We start from the raw sequence: 19209 nt of genomic DNA, 5'->3' as shown, positions 1-19209 counted from the left end.
AGTGAACAGACCTGGGGCTGTCCCCACTTCCTCACTTCTACTTTTTGACATTGCACTTGATTGAAGGGCAAATGGTTCTGTAGAGCCAGGAGAGCCCAAAAGGTGAGAACCTGCATAACAGTGATAATTTTTTGGAGATGCCACTCTTTCTATAGAGGAAACCTGTTGTTCTTTCAGTGTGTTGCTGCTCTGCCCAGTTTTTCATGACTCTGTGAACCCTGAAACCTTCCCCATCCTGCTGTGCCTTCAAACCTTGAGGCAACACCTCCAGGGCAGTATCTGCATGAGCCAGGATAAACTGCCTAATGTGCTAGCTCAGAAAATGACATTAAACTTGCAGGTTAATAGAGCCACTTAGCTAAAAATATTAAAAAATACAGTTCTGGTATTTAGCTAATTGTTTTTTCTAGGGATGTAGTATCTCGAAATGCAGGTGGTAGGCTGTGACCTTCTCACACTGTGCAGTGTTGAGGAGAATTTTACAGTCGTGCCTGCTTAGTAGACTTTGATGTTTCCATTCAGTACATACAGAAACAAGCAAGAATGAAAATCTGTAATATTGCAGTTACGTGCTGTGGGTTTGCTGGATATGAGGCTGTGGGGACCAGAATTTTCTATTAATTAGCAGAAGTCAAACATTTTTGAGTATGTTGTTTAGGTGTCAGCAGCTGGTGAAGGGTACTGGGAGTCCATGTTGCTGTTTACAGCCTTGTGGTTTGGTGTTGGGCTGTGGGAACTGGTGACTGAGCCCCTGGAAACCTCTTTCAGCTGTGGGGGGATGGAGTGTTAATCCCTGTGAAATAATAGAAGTCTTTGGTGATCATATTCTCCTTATTTGAGCATATTCTCTTCACAGTTTAATACCTAGAAAGATTATGCTTTTCCCCCCCTTAAATACATGCCACTTCATCTGTGGCTTTGCTGAGGCTTACCAAGCAGTTATCATTCCTTTATTCCCCTTACAAGAAGATGATCAATTTAAGGAGATTTCTGTAACAGAAATGAAAGGCTCTTTCCTTCATTTGTCTGGTCTCAGCGCAAGCCATTCCTTTTTTCTTTCTCACTTGTGTTTTACCTAATCAGATTAGTCTTAAAATTTCTTAAGGTGAGACTTGTATTTACTTTCCCAGTTCATGGGTATAACTCTTGGTTAGTTTTTGGTTTATTTTGAGACAAGTAGTCTTTCCTTTAGCTTTATACTTTGGGCAGGAACTTTCAAGTGTGTGCTCCAGGCACTGCAAAGAAAATTAGGGATGATGTAGACCAGAAACAGGATAAGTCTATGAGCAGCAGAAGGAAGGGGATTAGGAATAAATTCTTAGTATATTAGGAAGAATATTTGAAAGAAATTCTTCCCTGTGTGAGGATGGTGAGGCCCTGGCACAGGTTGCTCAGAGTTATGGCTGCCCCATCCCTGGAATTGTTGAAGTCCAGGTTGGATGGGGCTTGAAGCAACCTGGTCTAGTTTCCACCAACATGGAAAAGCAGCAGATTAAGAAGTAGAACTTGCAGAGTTGTACTCAGCAGAGATAGATGAGTGAAGCTTTTTCCAGCTCCTAAAAGGATCCAGAGGGAAAAAATACCTTAAGCCTCAGAACTGCTCTGTTAAATATTACCTCTGTGTCCATGGCAAGACTTCAAGTTAAAGGTCCCATCACAGGTAGGTGGCAAAGCTGTAAATTTGCTGTTAGATGGGAAGGGTTTTTCATTTTATGGCTGAAGTTTACAATGACTTCTATAATCAATAGTTTAAATGCAAGAAAATAAAACACATTAACTGCATGTAAGGCTCCAGAGCTTTGTGCTTTGTTTTACTTTTGGTTATTTGTTCTGAAAGGATTAAGTGCTTAAGAAGCTTAAACACATAGGAGGTGATTCTATTTTCTTTTATTGTGACATAAATTTGGGATACTTCAATTAAAGTGTATGGGAATATACAGGTATAAAACCTGTTTAAACACTAAAAGCTTAAGTCCAATAGACTAAAAAGACCAAGAGGTTACTATAAATCCGAAAGATATTGAGCACTTGTTTGTTGCATAACTGTCACTGAGCCATGAGTTTTAGAACAATGTTTTATATCTTTTTTATCCTTGATGTGTAGCTTTCATGTTGGCTGGGAATAGATAGATTTTCCAGAATTATGATTATGTCTTTATATCGTTCATTTTGCTTGTGGTTGCTATGTTACAAGACAGGGATTTAGGAAGAAACCCTCTTTGCTTTGTTGGAAATTCAAAGCTTTCAAAAGTTAAATGATGAAAAATGGGAAAGTTTTAAGACCTGTTTTTTAAAAAAAAGACTTGAGGTTACTGCTGAGATACAGGTGTGATGGTATCACTTTGTAAATGAGGCTCATTATGCCCAAATTAAAGATAAGGCATTAGTGTGAAGTAGGGAAGACTGGAGGGGAAATGCAGTGAAAGGTGCCCATAGGCTCTGGAGTTACACTTTGGGAGGAATAGCAACATTGCTCTTCAGCCCTTTGACCTTCACTGGCCTTGGGCAGGCAGCAGTGACCTCCAGCTCTGTTGCCTCCTGTTGGGTCAGGAATGATCCACAGTGAAGCTTTGGTTATCCATCTCCATGCTGGATGATTTCTCCTGCAGGTGTCACAGTGCAAGAGCACACTTGTGCCATGATTGGAACAGAAACCTGCAGGATCTGATCTTCTGCTTCCACTGCTGACTCTTCACCAGGGAAATTCTGAGCACTGCTTATGATGTGAAAAGCTGTCCAGCTTGATTGGCCAAGTTCCCTCCTGGATACCTCAAGCACACACTTGGTTGTTCCTAAACCTGCAGGTTTTGTTTGCCTGTTCTCTTAAGCAGAATCATACAACTGTCTGTGGATTCTGGAGGTCCCCATTTGGGATGTTACCTTGTTAGTCCTCTAAGCATGATCAGTGGGGTCTGGCAGCCTCTGAAGTAGCTGTACCCTCCTGCACCTCAGTGCTGTCAAAAGCTGGAACAAGCCTATTGGAAAGCCAAAGGGAAGGGCTGAGACGTTTTAGTGAGAGGCCTGCAGATAAATGGGTCACAACTGGGACTGCAGCTCTACCAAGTTTGCATCGGTCTCACGGGAGACTGGTAGGAGTTAAAATGAGATGTTAAATCTGTTGACATCTGAAATTGTGGTCAGTGACAGGTTTCGGAGTGAGTATCACAGGAGCACACTGGAGCTGACCAGCTTTGATCCCTTGTGTAATGTCTGTCCCACTTCCTGAGTTATCACCCTCCTCACCCTCTGGGGATGGTGAATGGATGGTCTGGATGGACTGGCCCCTGAATTTAACGTGGGTACAGCACATTTTCATTACAGTTCATTGGTGCCTTTGGCCATGTTAGTTCAGCTGGATAAATGACAGTTGTGTGGTAAACTCACTGTGGATGGTGCCAGTAATTTGCAAGAGTTTGCCCAAGTCACAAAACTGCCCAAGCATTTTCCAGCCAGTAATCTCATTTTTTTTTCACTAATGGCTATTAACAAGCTTCTGATTAAATATAAAAACGATTATGCAGCCAGTTTCTGTCTGTTAAGTAATGTTAATTTTCATTGTATTTAGTGAAGTCCATAGCTGGGCAAACTAATACCAAGTATTGGCCACACTGCTTAAAACCCTGCAGAGTCTGCCCCAAAGATGTCCAAGGTCACTGTGTCGATCGGGAAGGGTTTCCCACTCAGTGGGACAGTAATCCCTTGGATATGTTTCTGGGGTGGTGGGCTTGCTAAGGGCAGTGAAAATATTTAAAGAAAATTTTGAACAACTAATGCTTGGAGATTAGGATTTGTTACTGGAAAATTCCAGGCAGCCAAGGTCATGTCCAGCTGGGAAAAGCCAAGATGGGCTGATGGGGCTGAGCCTTGGAGCTGTGACAGTGGCACAGGGACCACCTGAGCTCCCATGGCTGTTCCTTGTAGGCTGCTCAGCAGTAGAGCACACTACCCACTGACTCTGGGAGAATATCTAAAGGGATTTTTTTTTTCAAGATTCAGGAGCTGATGCTGAAGTTTAATTATCTCTGAGCTCAGATTTAGTTACTTTGCATAATTTTAATCATCAATGGCCTAATTTCTGTAGGTGTTAACTCCCGCAGCTCACGCTGAATAGGAGAGGCAGATGCTCACACCTCTGGAAATGAGTCTTTAGGATCCAGAATTGACTACTGACTTCCTAAGCCAGATACTGACAATGAGTTTTTCTTGTCAGTTTTGTTGTGTTTTTTGTTTTTTTTTAACAAATACTTCTTTAACAGAACTATTTCCATGGCTGCAAAAAGATATTTGTGTTCCATCTCTAAGTTTTGAAAGTGCAGACCTGAAAGCACAATGTCTGAAGTGCTGTGGAGGAGGAAATGTCTGCACTCAGTGTTTGATGAAGAGCCCTTTTTATTGTATATATGGTAAGAGGAAGGTTGCATTTAACACTGCAGGCCCAAGAAATTTGGATTAGGAACTACTGGAAGATAAAATTCATGGCTGTGCTTTATATGTTGTGGGAGTTCAAGTATTTGATATTTGTCTTAGGAAAAGTCTGTTCTTTATTGTTTTCTCTGTTGGTAATAACCCCTGTGAGTGTATCCAGCACATGGTGCTGTGTGTTATTTAAGGGAGCATGACAGCTCATCCAAGCAGTACCTATAAATGAAAAGTAATTGACAGTATTCACAAATGTTTTCCATGAGTACGTTACAAAATTCAGAAGTGCTTTGTGGCTGGAAGTCATTTTATGCCCATCCTTACAACATAAGGAGTTAAGAGAACATTGATGTGTGCTCAGACAAATTATTTATTTATTTTTCATATAATTTTGAGATGCATTCTTTCTTGCCACATAGCTGTAGTCAGGAACAAATACTTGCCATGGAGAATACATGGAATTAAGATGTGGAAGGATTTTCCTGCAGAGACACCCCACTGTGTTTTGAGTTTCCCGTGATCAGTCAGCAGTTGACAAACATAAGTAATTTAAAGAACTGTGGATCTGCTGTAAGAAGAGAGAGCATTTGTTGTGAGGATAAGAAAAGGAAATTATTTTACATAGTTTACATTACACAAAACCCAAAGATTGTCTGGAAAAAGGAAACTATGAAATTTAGAGGAGTGGAGGAACAAAGCAGCAGAAGTGTGAACAGATTGGTTGTAAAAACAATATTGCCTAAGATTTGCATTCAGAAAGCTCAGAAAGACTTCAAGCTCTTATTTACTCCCCTCATACTGTGACCTGTGAGTCAAAGAGAATTCTGCCTATGGAAACTGTTGTGTCAGAAATATGCTCTACATTTTCAGGCATATAACTCTTGCTTTCCATGGATACACAACACTGTTTTTCCAATGGTTTTAGTGAGTTCTTCCTGGCCTTTAAGCTGATATACACCAATCACTACTGTCTGTACAGCCTTCATCTTGTCTGCGCCCCAAAACCTTATCCTTACTTGCAAACCATTAATGCTCTTCAGTTGTGAATGGAATATAGAATGAAAGTATTTTTTGTGTAGACCTTGCTGTGTGTCACAACTTCTGGGAACTGGAGTTAACTGAGTTGCTTTGGCCAGTCCCTTGAAGGAGTTGGGAGTACTCCAGGCTCTTATAAAGCTGTCCCCTGTAGAAAATCCACCTGTGCTTGGAGCTCTGTTGACATACGCAGGATTTCAGCTGTTAAGTGCATTTCAGAGTGAGGTGTTCAGCTCTTGGCAGAGAGAGATGGTTTGGTGGTTTGAGCCACATGTTTGAAAACAAGTTTTAGCACTTGATCAAACCTCTTAATCCTCACTGCTTTTTTACACCCTGCTCAAAGGCGTTGTCAGGATGATTTAGTTTCAGAATTCTTTGGAGATTGGTGCTCTGTGAGAAGTTTTACACAAGTGCTCCAGACAAATAGCTAATACCTTTGTAAATTTAACACTCAAAATGTTTCAAAACAGTCCGTGTTTTTAATAGGGAAGTGCTGCTCTAAAGATTAAACCAGCTGTATTTTGTCATCCAATAAAGTACCCCTCCCTCACCTGTAGTCCTTTAAAAACTCATTTTATCTGTTCTCTTTTATTCCAAAGGTTTGCCTGGAGAACTTCTGAATGGACAGCTTGCCAGGTGTCTCTCCTCCTTGGCCAGCAGGACCCTCCCCACCAGAGGCACGCAGGGCTTTGTGGAGGTGGCCTCCAGACCCGGGTGGTCTACTGTGTGCAGATCCCTGTGGAGCTCGGGACACAGCGGCTGAAGGAAGGTACGTGTGGGGGGTTGTCTGGGATGCTGCCTAAGGAGCTCTGAGTGAGAGGAATGGGGAGGAATGGGTGGATGACACGCAGCCATTGGTAGCCTTTGGCTGGTGCCCTCCTGGTATCTGTGCTCTCACAGAAGGGGTCACTTGGCATCAGATGGAGCAGGTGTTGTGTGGAAGTGCCAAGAGCCACAAACTCCTTGAATGAATTGCTGCCTGTCCTGTTGTTCACTTGTGCTGGGAGGGTTACAAGGGATCAAGGAACTAAATTTTGCTTGGAGTTGACTTATCTTCCTCTCTCGAATATCAGGTAGCCCAGCCCTTCTGTAGCTGAATGCATTATCTGCAGTGTAGTCCTGGCTTAGGGTATAAAAAGAAGATGTCACACTCCATTCCAGACATGGCTTCAGATTGATACACAATCTTTCTTGTGATTTGAAGGGGAAAGCAAAAATAATATTGTCACAACTTCTGAGCAGACAGACGGTTTTTGGACTCAAGAAGTGAGTTATATTCCTTTTAGAAGAATAATAAGTAGTTACAGATTCACAATGAATAATTCATCATAGGCTGTTTTATTTACTCGATGTAGTGCTCTTGCAGAATGTGTTTTTGAGAAGAGATGCAAGACAATAACAACACAATAGGATATAGTAGATTTATTTACTTGCAGAGGCAAAGCAAGTGTTTCCTGGATGCCCAGTATGTGTCCCAGCATCCTGCACAGACTCTGGGATCATGGAAAACCAGACCTGTTTTAAACTCTGCTCAGTCCATGTGTAGTGGCTGCTGCACCTCTCCCAAACATCTGGCACTACTTTGCCACCCTGTGATCACCTGCAGGTTTTTCCCTTGTTCAAAGTTCAGTTCAACTTAAAAGTTGCAAGCTCTCTCCTCAACAAAAAGCCCCCAAACTCACTGGGATACCTCTTCCTTGTACTGCCAGTTATAACCTTTATTAAAAAATAATTTTATATGGACAACTGGAAAAAAATAAATGTGCAGAGCAATTGGACAAGGTATAAATTATTACTGTAATTTCAGAGCAGTAGTGCAGATGTACAGTAGTCCTTGGAAAGTGAGAATCCCATCCACTGTCAGCATAGTCACATGCAAATAGAAGGAGGGAAAGCCTTCCCTATTATCCCTCCCCATCCAGTAATATTCAGTCTGTCTCATTTACTAGCTGATCAATTTTTGTATTCTGAATAAATAAGGGATGATATATTTTTTGGCTTTTTTCTTCTGGCAATCTGAACTGGCAGAATACTTTTATTCATCACTAGAGCATCTCATATTTTATTGTACCAATTTTTCAGTGATGAGGAGAAGATGAGCAAGTTAATCCTCTATGTATAAGCAAATGCAGAGTCTAATTGCTACTATCAAAAGTATAGTAATTTTTCTTTCTTCACCTCTTGAGTGTCCTTAGAGGGATCATTCAGGAATCAAACAAGCGAGTCTAATAAGATATTACCATCCATCACAGTTGTTATTCTTCTAGTTACTTCCAATGAGAATTTGGACCTAGGCCCAATGACATATGTGAGAGAAGATTTTGTCCTGTGGTCTCTCCAGCAGCATTCTTGGATAAAATATGTAGAATCCTAGTTGGAGACAGGTACCATCTGTGATATATTTATACATATAAGAGCTCAAAGCTCTTTTATCCCCCAGGGATATCTCTCCCAGTTTTCATTTGCTTAGTCTTCCCATCTATTTCTTCCTTTAATAAAATGTGTGTACTTGGAAGGGGAGCACCTGTTTTCTTGAGTCCCTATATATCAGTTATTCAAAAGGTTAAGTCTACTGAAATCTTTCTGTATTTTGATTATCAAAATCCAACTTGAAGATACTGGAAATGGAAAACTCTCACTAAGGTATTACTTTGAGAAATGCATTGATAAGATTTCACATCTTTCTCCCCCAAGAGGTGGCCTAACTAAGAAATCCTTGTCTTGATCCAAGTGAAGTTATGTATTTTTTAGGCCTTAAGGAGGAAGCTCATGCTTTTAACATGGGCCATGAATATTTGGAGGCAGGAGATCTTCCAGTCTTTGGGGTCCTTGGTAATATTGTTGCACGCCGAGGTTGTTCCATGTAGATGGAGCTGTCAGGGAGCAGCTGGTAAATGTGTAAGGGGTGTGTAATTCAGAGTCTGTGTTTCTGTGTGTGTGGGGAATGCAGTGTAGAGACCCCTAAGTTAGGAGACTGCACTGTTTGGAGTGTGAGCTGCTCTGGCCAAGGAGTCCACACCTCTGCTTTCTACTCACTGTGAGGCTTTTGTTGATTTAGACTGAACTTTAAACAGGATTGGCTTTAAACAGATCCTTGTGTTTACTCAAGGTATCTCATTGAGTTTCTACACATAAACACTTAATTTTCACAGAGGTTGTCATCTGATACTTCAAGTTTATTGTTACTCTTTTGATACCCAGAGAGGGAAGTAGCAAATCTGCATGTTGGAAAGGAGGTTGCTTTTAAGATGGGGACAAATTTTGCACAAAAAGCAGCCTAGAATGTGGAAATGAGCTACCCGTGGCACAGCTGCAGTGTGTCCTTTGTGCCCTTCAGCTCCCTGACCCCTGTGCCTGGACAACCCATGTCTGGAACAAACTGTGGGCATGGTGGTGGTTACCCTTTTTTGTACCTCTTCACTAGTGTGGAAGCTCTTTTAAATAAAGTAGATCCTCAACTTATTTTCAAACCCAGACTGTTACCATGGGACACACGTCTCTTTTGTAAGTGGGCTTTCATAAAGAGATAGGATTTTTGTGACTGTTGATTTTATGGAATTTTGTCTGACATGTGTTTCCCCACAATAAATTTTAAGTGATCTGAGCAAGCACCACTATAACAATCCCCAGGGTGCCGACAAAAAAGACATTTAGTGAAAGTAGGGAGGAATATTATGCAATGATCAATTCATGAAATCTCTCTCCTTGTTTGACAGTACAATCCTCTCCTTTCAATCACAATAAATGATTCCAATAACATGGGAATTAAAATTCGTCCTAGAGTGGGAGTGGTGTCTGTGTTTATGTTCAAACAGTTAATAAACGTATGTGGTTCCTGGATTTAATCTTCTTCCTTGGGAATTTTTGACCTTCTCTTCTGAAGACCAGGGAGTATCCTTTTGTTTTCTGATTAAATTTTGCTTTTTGGATTTATCTGGAAAGTGTAACTCTTTATCAGTAGCCTGGGAGATGGCAGCCTTTATAAAATCCTTCTGAAGCATCTCCTCTCTTCTCTGAACTAGTTACCTGCTGTCCCTGGTGACTGGGACTGCTGTTCTCTCCATATTTTCTGTAGCTTTCTAACTAGGAATCTGTCTGCCCTGTCAGTCTTTCATAAAATTTGTGCCTTATATATCTTGACATTTTTTCCTTTTTACTTGTTTGAATGAGATCCAATTTACCTCTCACTTTCAGAGTTTTCTTATAATGTTTTTTGCAGCCTGTCTGCTTAAGTTTTAATTATAGGACTGAAAAGAGTTTTGTGAAATGCTGTTCTCCCTTGAATCCTCTTTATTGTTTACCCAGCATAATAAACTTGGCTAATAAAATGTATCTCTTATTATCATCTCACCAGCAAATCATTGCAAGTTCCTATCTTTTTAATCTTTGTTATTTTCCATCTGAAAATCCACATAAAATTTTTTACCTGTACGAGGTTCTAAAGTTTTGTTTATAGTTTTTTTGCTTAATGAGCGTCTCCATCGTATTTGTCTCCTTATATTTATTTTTATTTGATCTTGAATTTCAACGGCAAGCATGTGAGATAGTTGTGCCTTCATTATTTTTGGATACCTTTTAGTGTTACTCTGCAAAACTATTTCTACAGAAGTCTCTATTATTTTTTATATCCCTCTTTCCTTTGAGAGATATTCACCCCTCACCCGTTAGTAGACATAATATCTTGACTGACTTGCTCCACTGTAGTTCTCCAGCCTATACTAATTTTTGCTTTATTTTTAGGATGCCATTCCACCTGGTTCATCTTCCATCAGGGGTTTTTTGTAAGCTTGTGTGTCGCCAGCTGTAGCAGCAAAACCTCCTTCAGTCTGTTTAGAGTTGAAGACTTGGAAAATACTCAAGTACCTTTCCAGGTCTAATGGTTTCTTTCTGATCCATCCCTGTGTGTATTCCCTTATGTAGTTTTGTCTTACAAGACACTTTGCTGACAGAATCACAGAACGGTCTGAAACTGAAACTGTTCCCCTGCACTTTATTCTAAGTCCAACTTATACGAGTCTCAAAATGATGAGTTTATGGCCTTTATATTTTCCTGTTTTCCACAAAATATTGAGCTTTCTCCCTACTGCTGATAGACAAAAATGTGTATTTCTTTCTTATCTGATGAGTGAACTTTTCAGACTATTCTTGATTCCCATGTGGGAGATGTTTTTGGCACTGTATTTTATTTCCCAGAAATTGGTGCCTCTCTGGAGTTGCACAGAGATTAATTTGAGAACTCCTTTCATTCATATCTTGTACTATTCTCTATTTAACCTCATTCTTTTCTTTCTGCCTTTTTGTCTTTTTTAGCTCTAAAATATTCTGTTTTACCTTCTTTGCTCCTTACACTCTATTTCCTAATGAGGGTGCCACATTTTTATCCCTGCAAATTCTTTGTTCTGCTCTGAATCCTGACCTTCCAGTGCGTGTCTTCTGGGGGATTAGTGTTTCAAATTGGTACATGTGGCATCTGTTCAGGAAACTCTGGGAGTAGTTTTGGGAAGAGAAAATACCAGTGAAGCACCAGCTCTGAATGTGCCACCATCCTTTTGGGTGCCAGGTGTCTTGGGAGGTGGTGCCAGGTCAGATCTTCAGGAAGCTGAAGTTGGTTGTGCAGGTTGTTGTCGTTCCTGGCTGTTGCCATCCTGCATAATTCTTGGGAAAAGGCTGTGTCGATGGAGATAAGCTGCCCGTAGGAGCTGTGCAGGTTATGCACTGGTGGAGTGAATATGAGCCCTGTGAGGAGGACGAGCCCTGTGTTAAATGCACACCTTTTTTTTGTTGTGTTTTGTTGTTGTTGTAAATTTATGCTGGTGAAGCTTCAGGAATGAGAAGATTAATTTACTCTATGGAAATTAGAATTTAAGAACTTTGATGTTTAAATCCTGTAGTCCTCATCTGGTTTATGAAATTGAAAAGGAACAGGCTGGAATATATTAGGAATGAAGAAACTTGGCAGGGACCATGGTGGGGAAGAGAACTGATGGTCAGCAGTGGTGTGAGGAAAGCTTTGCTCTGCTGGCTCGTGGTCCAGCAACAGGGACATCCAGCCTGGGGCTTAGTTGTCCTGAATCCCAGAAACCACATTCTCAGGTGGAAGAACCACCTCCCAAGGATCCCTCTCATCCCAGACTAGTTATTTATCACTGGGATGACCGCACTGGCTTGAAAAGATGAGAAATGCACCTCTGAAGTGTGAAATATATTCAGGGAAGTCTGCATCAGATTTATATTCTGGGATGCCGAGTTATTGATCTGTAAGCTCACCAAATGCTGAGCAGAATTTATGAGATACAACTCACATAATGGAAAAATAAATATGTAACAGCTGGCTTCTTCAGGGGAAACCCTTTAGAAGCAGGAGAGGAAATGATTTTATTCAGATTGTTGCAGTGCTTGACAGTAGTGTTTAAATGTGTATTTAAAAAAATTTAGTTTGAATCCATTAAGGAAAAAACCCTTTTCCTTAATGTCTTTTAGAGGTGTAGTATTTTCAGTTCTTTCATGTCTTGAAACTAATTAAACTAAAATGATGAGAGTAATGTATAAAATGACTTTGACAGTGAAAGAAGTGTGCCTTCTAAAGAATAGACCTCTTTTTTGGTCAACAAGCTATTTGTTATGACCATGAAATAGTTACCCCTTTATAAATACTTTTATTTGTATAGTTGGCTGTAGTATCCTGCAAGTAATATGCTGTCCAGTTAGTTCACGTGAGATAGTAGGTTTTAGTTCAAGCTTTTATTCTTGAAAGCTAAGATTTTAATTGCCTCTGTATTTTTGTCATTATTTCCTGCCACTGGAACTGGATTAATTTTATTCAAAACAGTGGTGGTTTGTTCTGTGTGATTTTTTCCTCTTGCTGTCAGGGGCTGGGGAGCTTCATTGTGTCCAGGCAATAACAATAACTCTGAGCCAGGTGAAAAATTAAAAGGATTTGTACATATGAGATGACACCACAAACTGGGACACTGCAGGGAGAGAATGAAGCCAAGGGTGGCTGGGCCGGTCCTGGAACAGGAGACACTGGGGATAAAGGAAATGAAATATCCATGGGATTTGATCCCTGTTTGCCTTGTGGCTTCTCACACCCTCTCTGGTGGTCTGTCCCAGTGATTTCCAGCTTTTCTGGGGAACAGCCAAAAGGCTCAAACATCCCACAGAGCCCTTTTTGCCTTCCCATCAATGCCTCCTCTGTCATCCCAGTGTCTCTGCTGCCTCCACTGTTTTTCCTGGACACTCTTAACAAGTTGTCACTTCTGGTCTACTCAGTCGTGTGGCTGCAGGTGGGAACCCCCATGTTCACTCTGAACTTCTGCCAGTTCTGTGGTTGCTGTCGTTAATCTTCACAAATTCTGCTGTAGCAAAACAATTCACAGTATTCCTGCTGGGATCACAGTCCTGTTGGACAGTGGAGGATGTGGACACAGGAATACTTTTTTTCTGTGTCACTTTAATAATGGGAGGATCTTTATTGTTCTGATATACATTAAACTGTTGTTGCTCTTGGCAGTCACTATTAACCCCCTTTCATGCTGTGATCAGCCTTCCATTCATATGCTGTTCCTTGTCTATTAAACAGATTTTAATTGGAAATAGGACTTCAACTTTGTGCCTCGTGACTTCAAAACTAATTAATACTTCCTAAAAGCATGAAGGAACCCTTTCCATTAGGCATTGGGTGCATGAGGCTGCTCCATGGAGGGATGCAACGGGCTGGGCTTGGTGCCATTTCCAGGCAGCTGAAATTGCACTCACCACTTCTCCCTTGTGTAATATTTTGGTTTTGTTATAAGTCTTTCATTAGAGAAGTTGCCTACAAATGCTGTCCTGGGTTTATCCCTGTTGTGTTTTACACACAAAGGTGTTTTTGTAACATAACTCATTTCTTTGTGATTTTCTCAAGTCATTTCCCCCTGTATTGATCCAACTGGCTTTGGTTTATGAGTCCTGGCAAAGGCAGTAGGAACTTTCACAAGGATATGCCATCCCTTTCTTGGACCTTTCCTGTGCCCTGGCAATCATTAATTTGGGTTAATTTTGCCAAAAGACATGGCAAACATTTGGATTTATTTCCTTGAGAATTGAATATTACCTAAAATACGGCTGCACCAATATGCAAGAGAAACACCTGATAATCTCTGTGTGTATTGCAGCTATGTTAGTGATTTTTAGAAATGTCTCATTTTGGTTTTTATGCCAAAAATACTTGGGTTTTCATTATAAAAGGGAAATGTAGTTAAGGCCCAGGGAAAAAACCAAACCTCCTGAGGAGTTGAAAAACTGTATTTGACAGGAATCCCTGCAACCAAAATACCATCCTGTGCCTTTCTCCCTCTGTCTGGTCAGCATTGCCTTTCACAGAGTGTTGCTTTGTGTGCCTGCAAGTATCTGCCCACATGACTGTATTCAAAGATAATTTATTTATTGGCTTAAAATTACATTATGGAAATAATCATATCAGAGCTGATTTCCTCTTCCACTCTTCCTCCAAATCATTACCTCAGTAAAAATATATAGGGAAACAAGACACTTTAGAACTCAATTTATTATCCCCTGCTGGTAGCAATAACCTGAAAATAACAGCAAAGAGTAAAATTCCAACTTGAGGAAAGACAGTGGTGCTGGGAACAGCTGCAGTCACATTTATAAAGGGGAGATTCAATATAACAGCTATAGAAATGTGCAATGTTTCAGTGGCTCCCAGATTAGTACTTGATTGCTTTTTCAAGTTTGTTCTGTAGATTGGGAAGAACACAGGGTTTTAAAAGGTAAGAACAAGCATCATAAATAAGCTGCTACTTGAATCAGATGTTGCCTTCCCCTCCCACTCTTTGCTTCCCTGGCTTCTGCCTTTCCCCTTCCCCCCAAAAGATGGCTGATACTGTTCCAAGGAAATTAATGAGACAAAAAAACCATTTTTTCTATATGAATGTAGGAAAATGCCATTATAGAGTCAATTATTGAACGAGATCAAAAGGCTGGCCTGTTCCTAAAGACATTCCTAGCAGTTGTGTTCATTTATTATGGGCATAATGTCAGGTTTTTTTCCTGAATAGGACATCCCCAGCCAGGCTCCCTGTGCCATTTAGGGGCTGCAGTGGGTGAGAATTTTGGCATTTGAAATGTTCACAGAAAAAGTCCACCTTATCCTTCATTTAAAATATATTAAAAAAATGTGTTAGGGTATGCAAGAATAGCAATAGAAAATCACATCCAGCTTTGAAACAAAACAGATGGAAAACCAGCATTTTTAATCAAATGACTGGAGAAGGAATGAAAGTCTTTTAAAGAGGACTCTGCTGGTCCATCCAGTCACTGTGGCTGTTGTACTGGAAACTGTGGCTCTGTGGACCTGCAGGGTGTTGCAAAAGGATGGTGTTGTATGTGCATTAATTAATGCAGTGTGGAGTTTGTTGTTCTTGTCTAATTCCTGCAGCCTCGGACTGGAGGATTGTAGGCAGTGGAGAGCAAGTACGAGCTGGCACAGAGCTAGAATGTGTTTGTGTGTTTCATTAGAATAGTGTTTGCTGATTTACCTTTTATAGAATTTAAAGAACTACCTAAGGAGGTGAGTAAACAAGCAGTCTTACTGCAGTGACAGGCAGGATGCAGGTCCTGGGAAAAGTGCTAGAATTAAATAGGGCATCAGCCCAATGGAGGAAGAGGAGCAGGAAATGGTTGGCAGGGAGAGGAAGGCAGGGATTTCCCTCAGAATAGGGAGAGGTCTTCCATGAGTCTGGCATGACTGGTGGGCCCTTGAACTTTGAGTAATCAATTTTTCCTGTTTTTCCTTTATCCAAAATCAGTTTAAAATACCCTTGGGTGCACTGGTTGGTTTTCAAGGCAGGAGAGCCATCCAGCTTTATGTAGTGGCTTCCATGTTTAAATAGTTTAATTCAGTATAGAAACAACCTAAAAATCAGTGAGGAGCCATTTCCAGCAACAACACCTTGATTAGAGCAGAGTGGGACTGGACTTCATTCCTTGGGTTGATCATCTGCACTCAATTTTATTTCCTTTCATTTCTTCAAGTGAACTCTGAAAAACTGATACAGTTTTGCAAAGCTTGATGCTGAAAGGCAGGTTAGGCCATTCATGGGACTTCTCGGTAAAAGAAATACTCTTATCCTTAAAACTCTAATATTTATCTCATTCTGTCTGTCACTTCACTTGCAAGGTCTCCAGAAAAGGTCTCTCTCTGTGAGCATTCAGGTGAATTGGATTTATGCCACCTCATTCTAATCTCTAAATGAACATGTCAAAGGCCTTACAGTGTCTCAGAAGTCATTCAGGAAAAGGTCTTTTTTACTAATATATTATCTTTCAGCTTAGAATTAAATCACACTGTTGTTTAATCCTGTTATTCTGATGAGCTGGAATCATAAGCACTGATACTGTCTGAAGTCTGAGCAAAATGTGTAGGGATTTTGAGCACTGAAGGCTTGTGTTCAGAAAAAAAGAACTTGTGTTTTTCTTCAAATGATTCATTTTAAAGAAAATGGTAAAATATCAGAGAAAGGAAAGATTACTCATATACTGGGCATGTCTTTATAAATTCTTTTCAAATCAATTCCATGCATGAAAGCAAAGAAAAACAGAATTAAAAATAAAAATGAGGATAAAACAAACTCAGTAGCTATAAAAATTAATGAAGTCTTGGTAATACCATGGCAGAGTAAACTCAAACAAGCCTTTGCCTTTTGAAAGGCTGCTTTGATATTGATTTATCTAAAGAGACAGCCAAATTCAGCCCATAATGTAATTAAATGCAATATCATATAATGACTCAGATTGAAGAGTCTTTCCTGTTCTTTTCCTTCCTTTCTCTGCCCCAAATAAAAAGGTGAAAGAAGTTAATTGAAACTAGAAATTTCTTATGATAAGTGAAAATACAAAGAGAGTCAAATTTCCAAATTTATTGTCGGTATCAAGTAAACTGGTACTTGGCAGAGTTTGGAGCCAGCTCATTTTTGGGATAAAGAGGATTGGAGATCCAGTCCCGCCTTGGGTGCAGGTAACTCAAGTCAGTGTCTCACCTCCCAGGCAGGAAAGATGCTTTCTGCATGTGTCTGCAGAGAAGAAAACGAGACCTCTGCTCAATTTTATTGGAAGTAGATGAACAAAATTCAAAGGGCTGGATCCTTCAGATGGGGATGGGGAAATTCCCTGGTGCTTGTGTTTTAGTCACCTGCCTCTGCCTGGCTCCCAGTTGCAGTGTGAACTTTTTGGATTTCCTTCTTACATGTCTTTCTCTTCAGTCTGGAGTAAAGAGGTCTCCTTGGCTGTAACTGCAGTTTATTGCTCCAGCATTGTCGAAAATCAGCATTGCATTTAATTTTAAAGCTCCTGTTTACCACTAAGCCTACTCTTAATTGGCTTGCTGAGTATGGACCATTTAGATAAAACTCTTACATGCCTTGCTGAACACAGGATTAACTTTTTGCTCTGGGAGATAAGACCCCGGAGAAATCACTGGATTTTTGGCACACTTGGAAAAACCCAGGTCAGCAGTAAACTTCTGGAGCGTTGTGTGTTGGTCAGGGTGATGCTACAGCCTTGATTTTCTTTTTTTTTCTCTCTTAGTGGCTAGGCCTGTGGATGGGAAGCTTTGCCAGGGTGCTGCCCCCTCCAGCTCCCAGGTGTGTCACCTGCCGTGCCCAGCTGAGTGCGTGGTGTCCCTGTGGTCGGCGTGGGGGCCCTGCCAGCACGAGAACTGCCAGCACCGCCACGGAGGCAGAGGTGGGTGAGGGCTGCCCTGGGCTGGTCCTTGGGCAGCAGGGCATGGATAATACTGCATAAGCACTGGGGTCAAATTCTATGTCGGGAGAGTAATGTGGTTTTTTAAAAAATAATCTAACATAGGATGAAGCTCTTAGATGTGTGTAGTAGAATGTGACCTTTAAAAGCTTTTTGCAGTTACTCGTGTGAGAAATAAAAAAAAGATAAGATTTTTCAGCCTGATTCAGATTCTTTTATCCTGCACTGCACTTGGGAAAAAGGAGGATTCCTTGGGCATGCAGCTGCCAGGCTGTTCCTCTCTGATCCCCCTTGGAGGTCCTGCTGCATGCCTGGAGCGCAGGCTGGAATGTGTCAGGACTCAGGTGCATCCCACAGCCCTGAAATCTGGAGGCAGGCCGACCCAAGAGGTTGTTCTTATTCTTCTGGGTTTGGTTTAAATTCCTGAAGAAGAATATACAAATAAAATTTAACCTCTCCTGGGTTTTAATTGACTGCTGTACGTGTTTGTTGCTACAACAGGTTCAGATTCCTAAGGCTCTAAGCTGGCAAGATGACTCTTGGGGTTCATATCAGGGAATGGATGTTATTGTTGGGAAATTATCCTTTTCTGAGCACTGCCTAAGCTTGTGAAATGACTTGAACTGGTCATATTTTTAAAATTAAAAGAGAAATAATAAAGAATATATGTTCAAATATAAATACTTGCAAAAGCATTTAATGCTTAAATAGGTCTGAATAATTTCTTTTTGCTCATTTGAGAACTGCAGAAGTTTGATCTGTTATGTTCTCTGCAATGTTTTATTTTTAATTTTCTGTTTCATGGCCCAAGAATTTCCATGGGGCCTCTGCTAAGGGAGTGTATTTACCCCAGCTCTGAGACTGTGGGAGGAAAGACCACCGTGTATTTTTTTCTGCTTTTTTCTTGGAATTCTGTGTTATTTACATACCAGGATATGCTGAAAGGTACTTGTGTATTAGTTCTGCATTTTGTATAGCAATATGACTTTTGGCTTTATTCAGAAGGAGGTAGATTATATAATCAATTCTATGATTATTTCTGTAACCTTTTTCTTCCACTTTACATTTGAATCTTCCAGTTTAATAGGATGTCATTTCAAAGAGGTCTGATATGCATTATGTATCAGAAAACCTTACACCTTCATAAAGCAGAATACTAATTTCTTAGTAAACTGCTCTGCTGTGTCTCCAAACAAGTCTTTTCGTTGGAGGATTCCCAGGCAGAATATAGACGTTTTTTATATCTTCAGTTCCTTAACTGTTCCTCTCTTTTTATCTTAATGCTCTTATTGCATTAATATATGCATCACTGGTAAATTTCTATATTTTGACATGTGTGTTTCTATCTAATGTTGATGAAAAGGAAAAAGAAATGTGAAAAATATGGGTTGCTGGAATTCTTTATGCACTGTTACATTTTGCATGCCCAGGCTGTGGGCACACACTGCCAAGTGCTATCCCAGTCAGTCCAGTTTGTAATTGTTGTACTCTTTTTTTTGTCTTTATATCCCCCAGTTCCAGGTGCCCTGTATATCCTCTTGCTACAAGATGGTTGTATAAATATTTTTACTGTGGTCCAGTTAATTCAGTTCTGCTTTTCCAGGCTTTAGGATGAGACACAGACAAGTGATCGTGGATCCAGTGGGCACCCTGGCAGATTGTCCTCATTTAGTGGAGTCTATTCCTTGTGAAGATCCAGTGTGCTACGAGTGGGTGGTTTCAGAAGGAATATGTGTGACTGACCGTGGGAACTGTGGGCCTGGACACCGTGTCCTGAAGTCTGTCTGCAGGAGCAGGGAAGGTGAGCAGGGGGATGGGCTCAAAAGCTCTGTGGGTTTTGGTGCCTCCTTCTAACAATGACACATTGCTGCAGAGCATTTGCAAGTATTTACAAAGCTTCTTACTGAGTTTTTATGGAAGTTTGAGATTTTTGAGTTTGCTGTATTGCGTATGAGAGCCCTGTGCTGACAGGACTTGGGATTTTGCCTGGAGCTT

At 40.6% G+C, this 19209-nt stretch overlaps 1 protein-coding gene across 1 annotated transcript in view; it reads left to right on the top strand.

The window, feature by feature from the left end:
• Positions 1 to 19209, top strand: part of THSD7B (thrombospondin type 1 domain containing 7B) — a 310428-nt gene that overhangs the window by 121499 nt on the left and 169720 nt on the right. Inside the window, exons 6-8 of the mRNA XM_071562679.1 lie at positions 6054 to 6223; positions 17041 to 17196; positions 18818 to 19015. Of these exons, the coding sequence (XP_071418780.1) occupies positions 6054 to 6223; positions 17041 to 17196; positions 18818 to 19015 (524 nt within the window). The remainder of the gene's footprint in view (positions 1 to 6053; positions 6224 to 17040; positions 17197 to 18817; positions 19016 to 19209) is intronic.

Source organism: Pithys albifrons, chromosome 8 (genome assembly GCF_047495875.1).
Source record: "Pithys albifrons albifrons isolate INPA30051 chromosome 8, PitAlb_v1, whole genome shotgun sequence".
NCBI lineage: Eukaryota > Metazoa > Chordata > Aves > Passeriformes > Thamnophilidae > Pithys > Pithys albifrons.
Note: the sequence above shows the minus strand (reverse complement) of the source record. Positions and strands in the feature narration are given on the sequence as shown.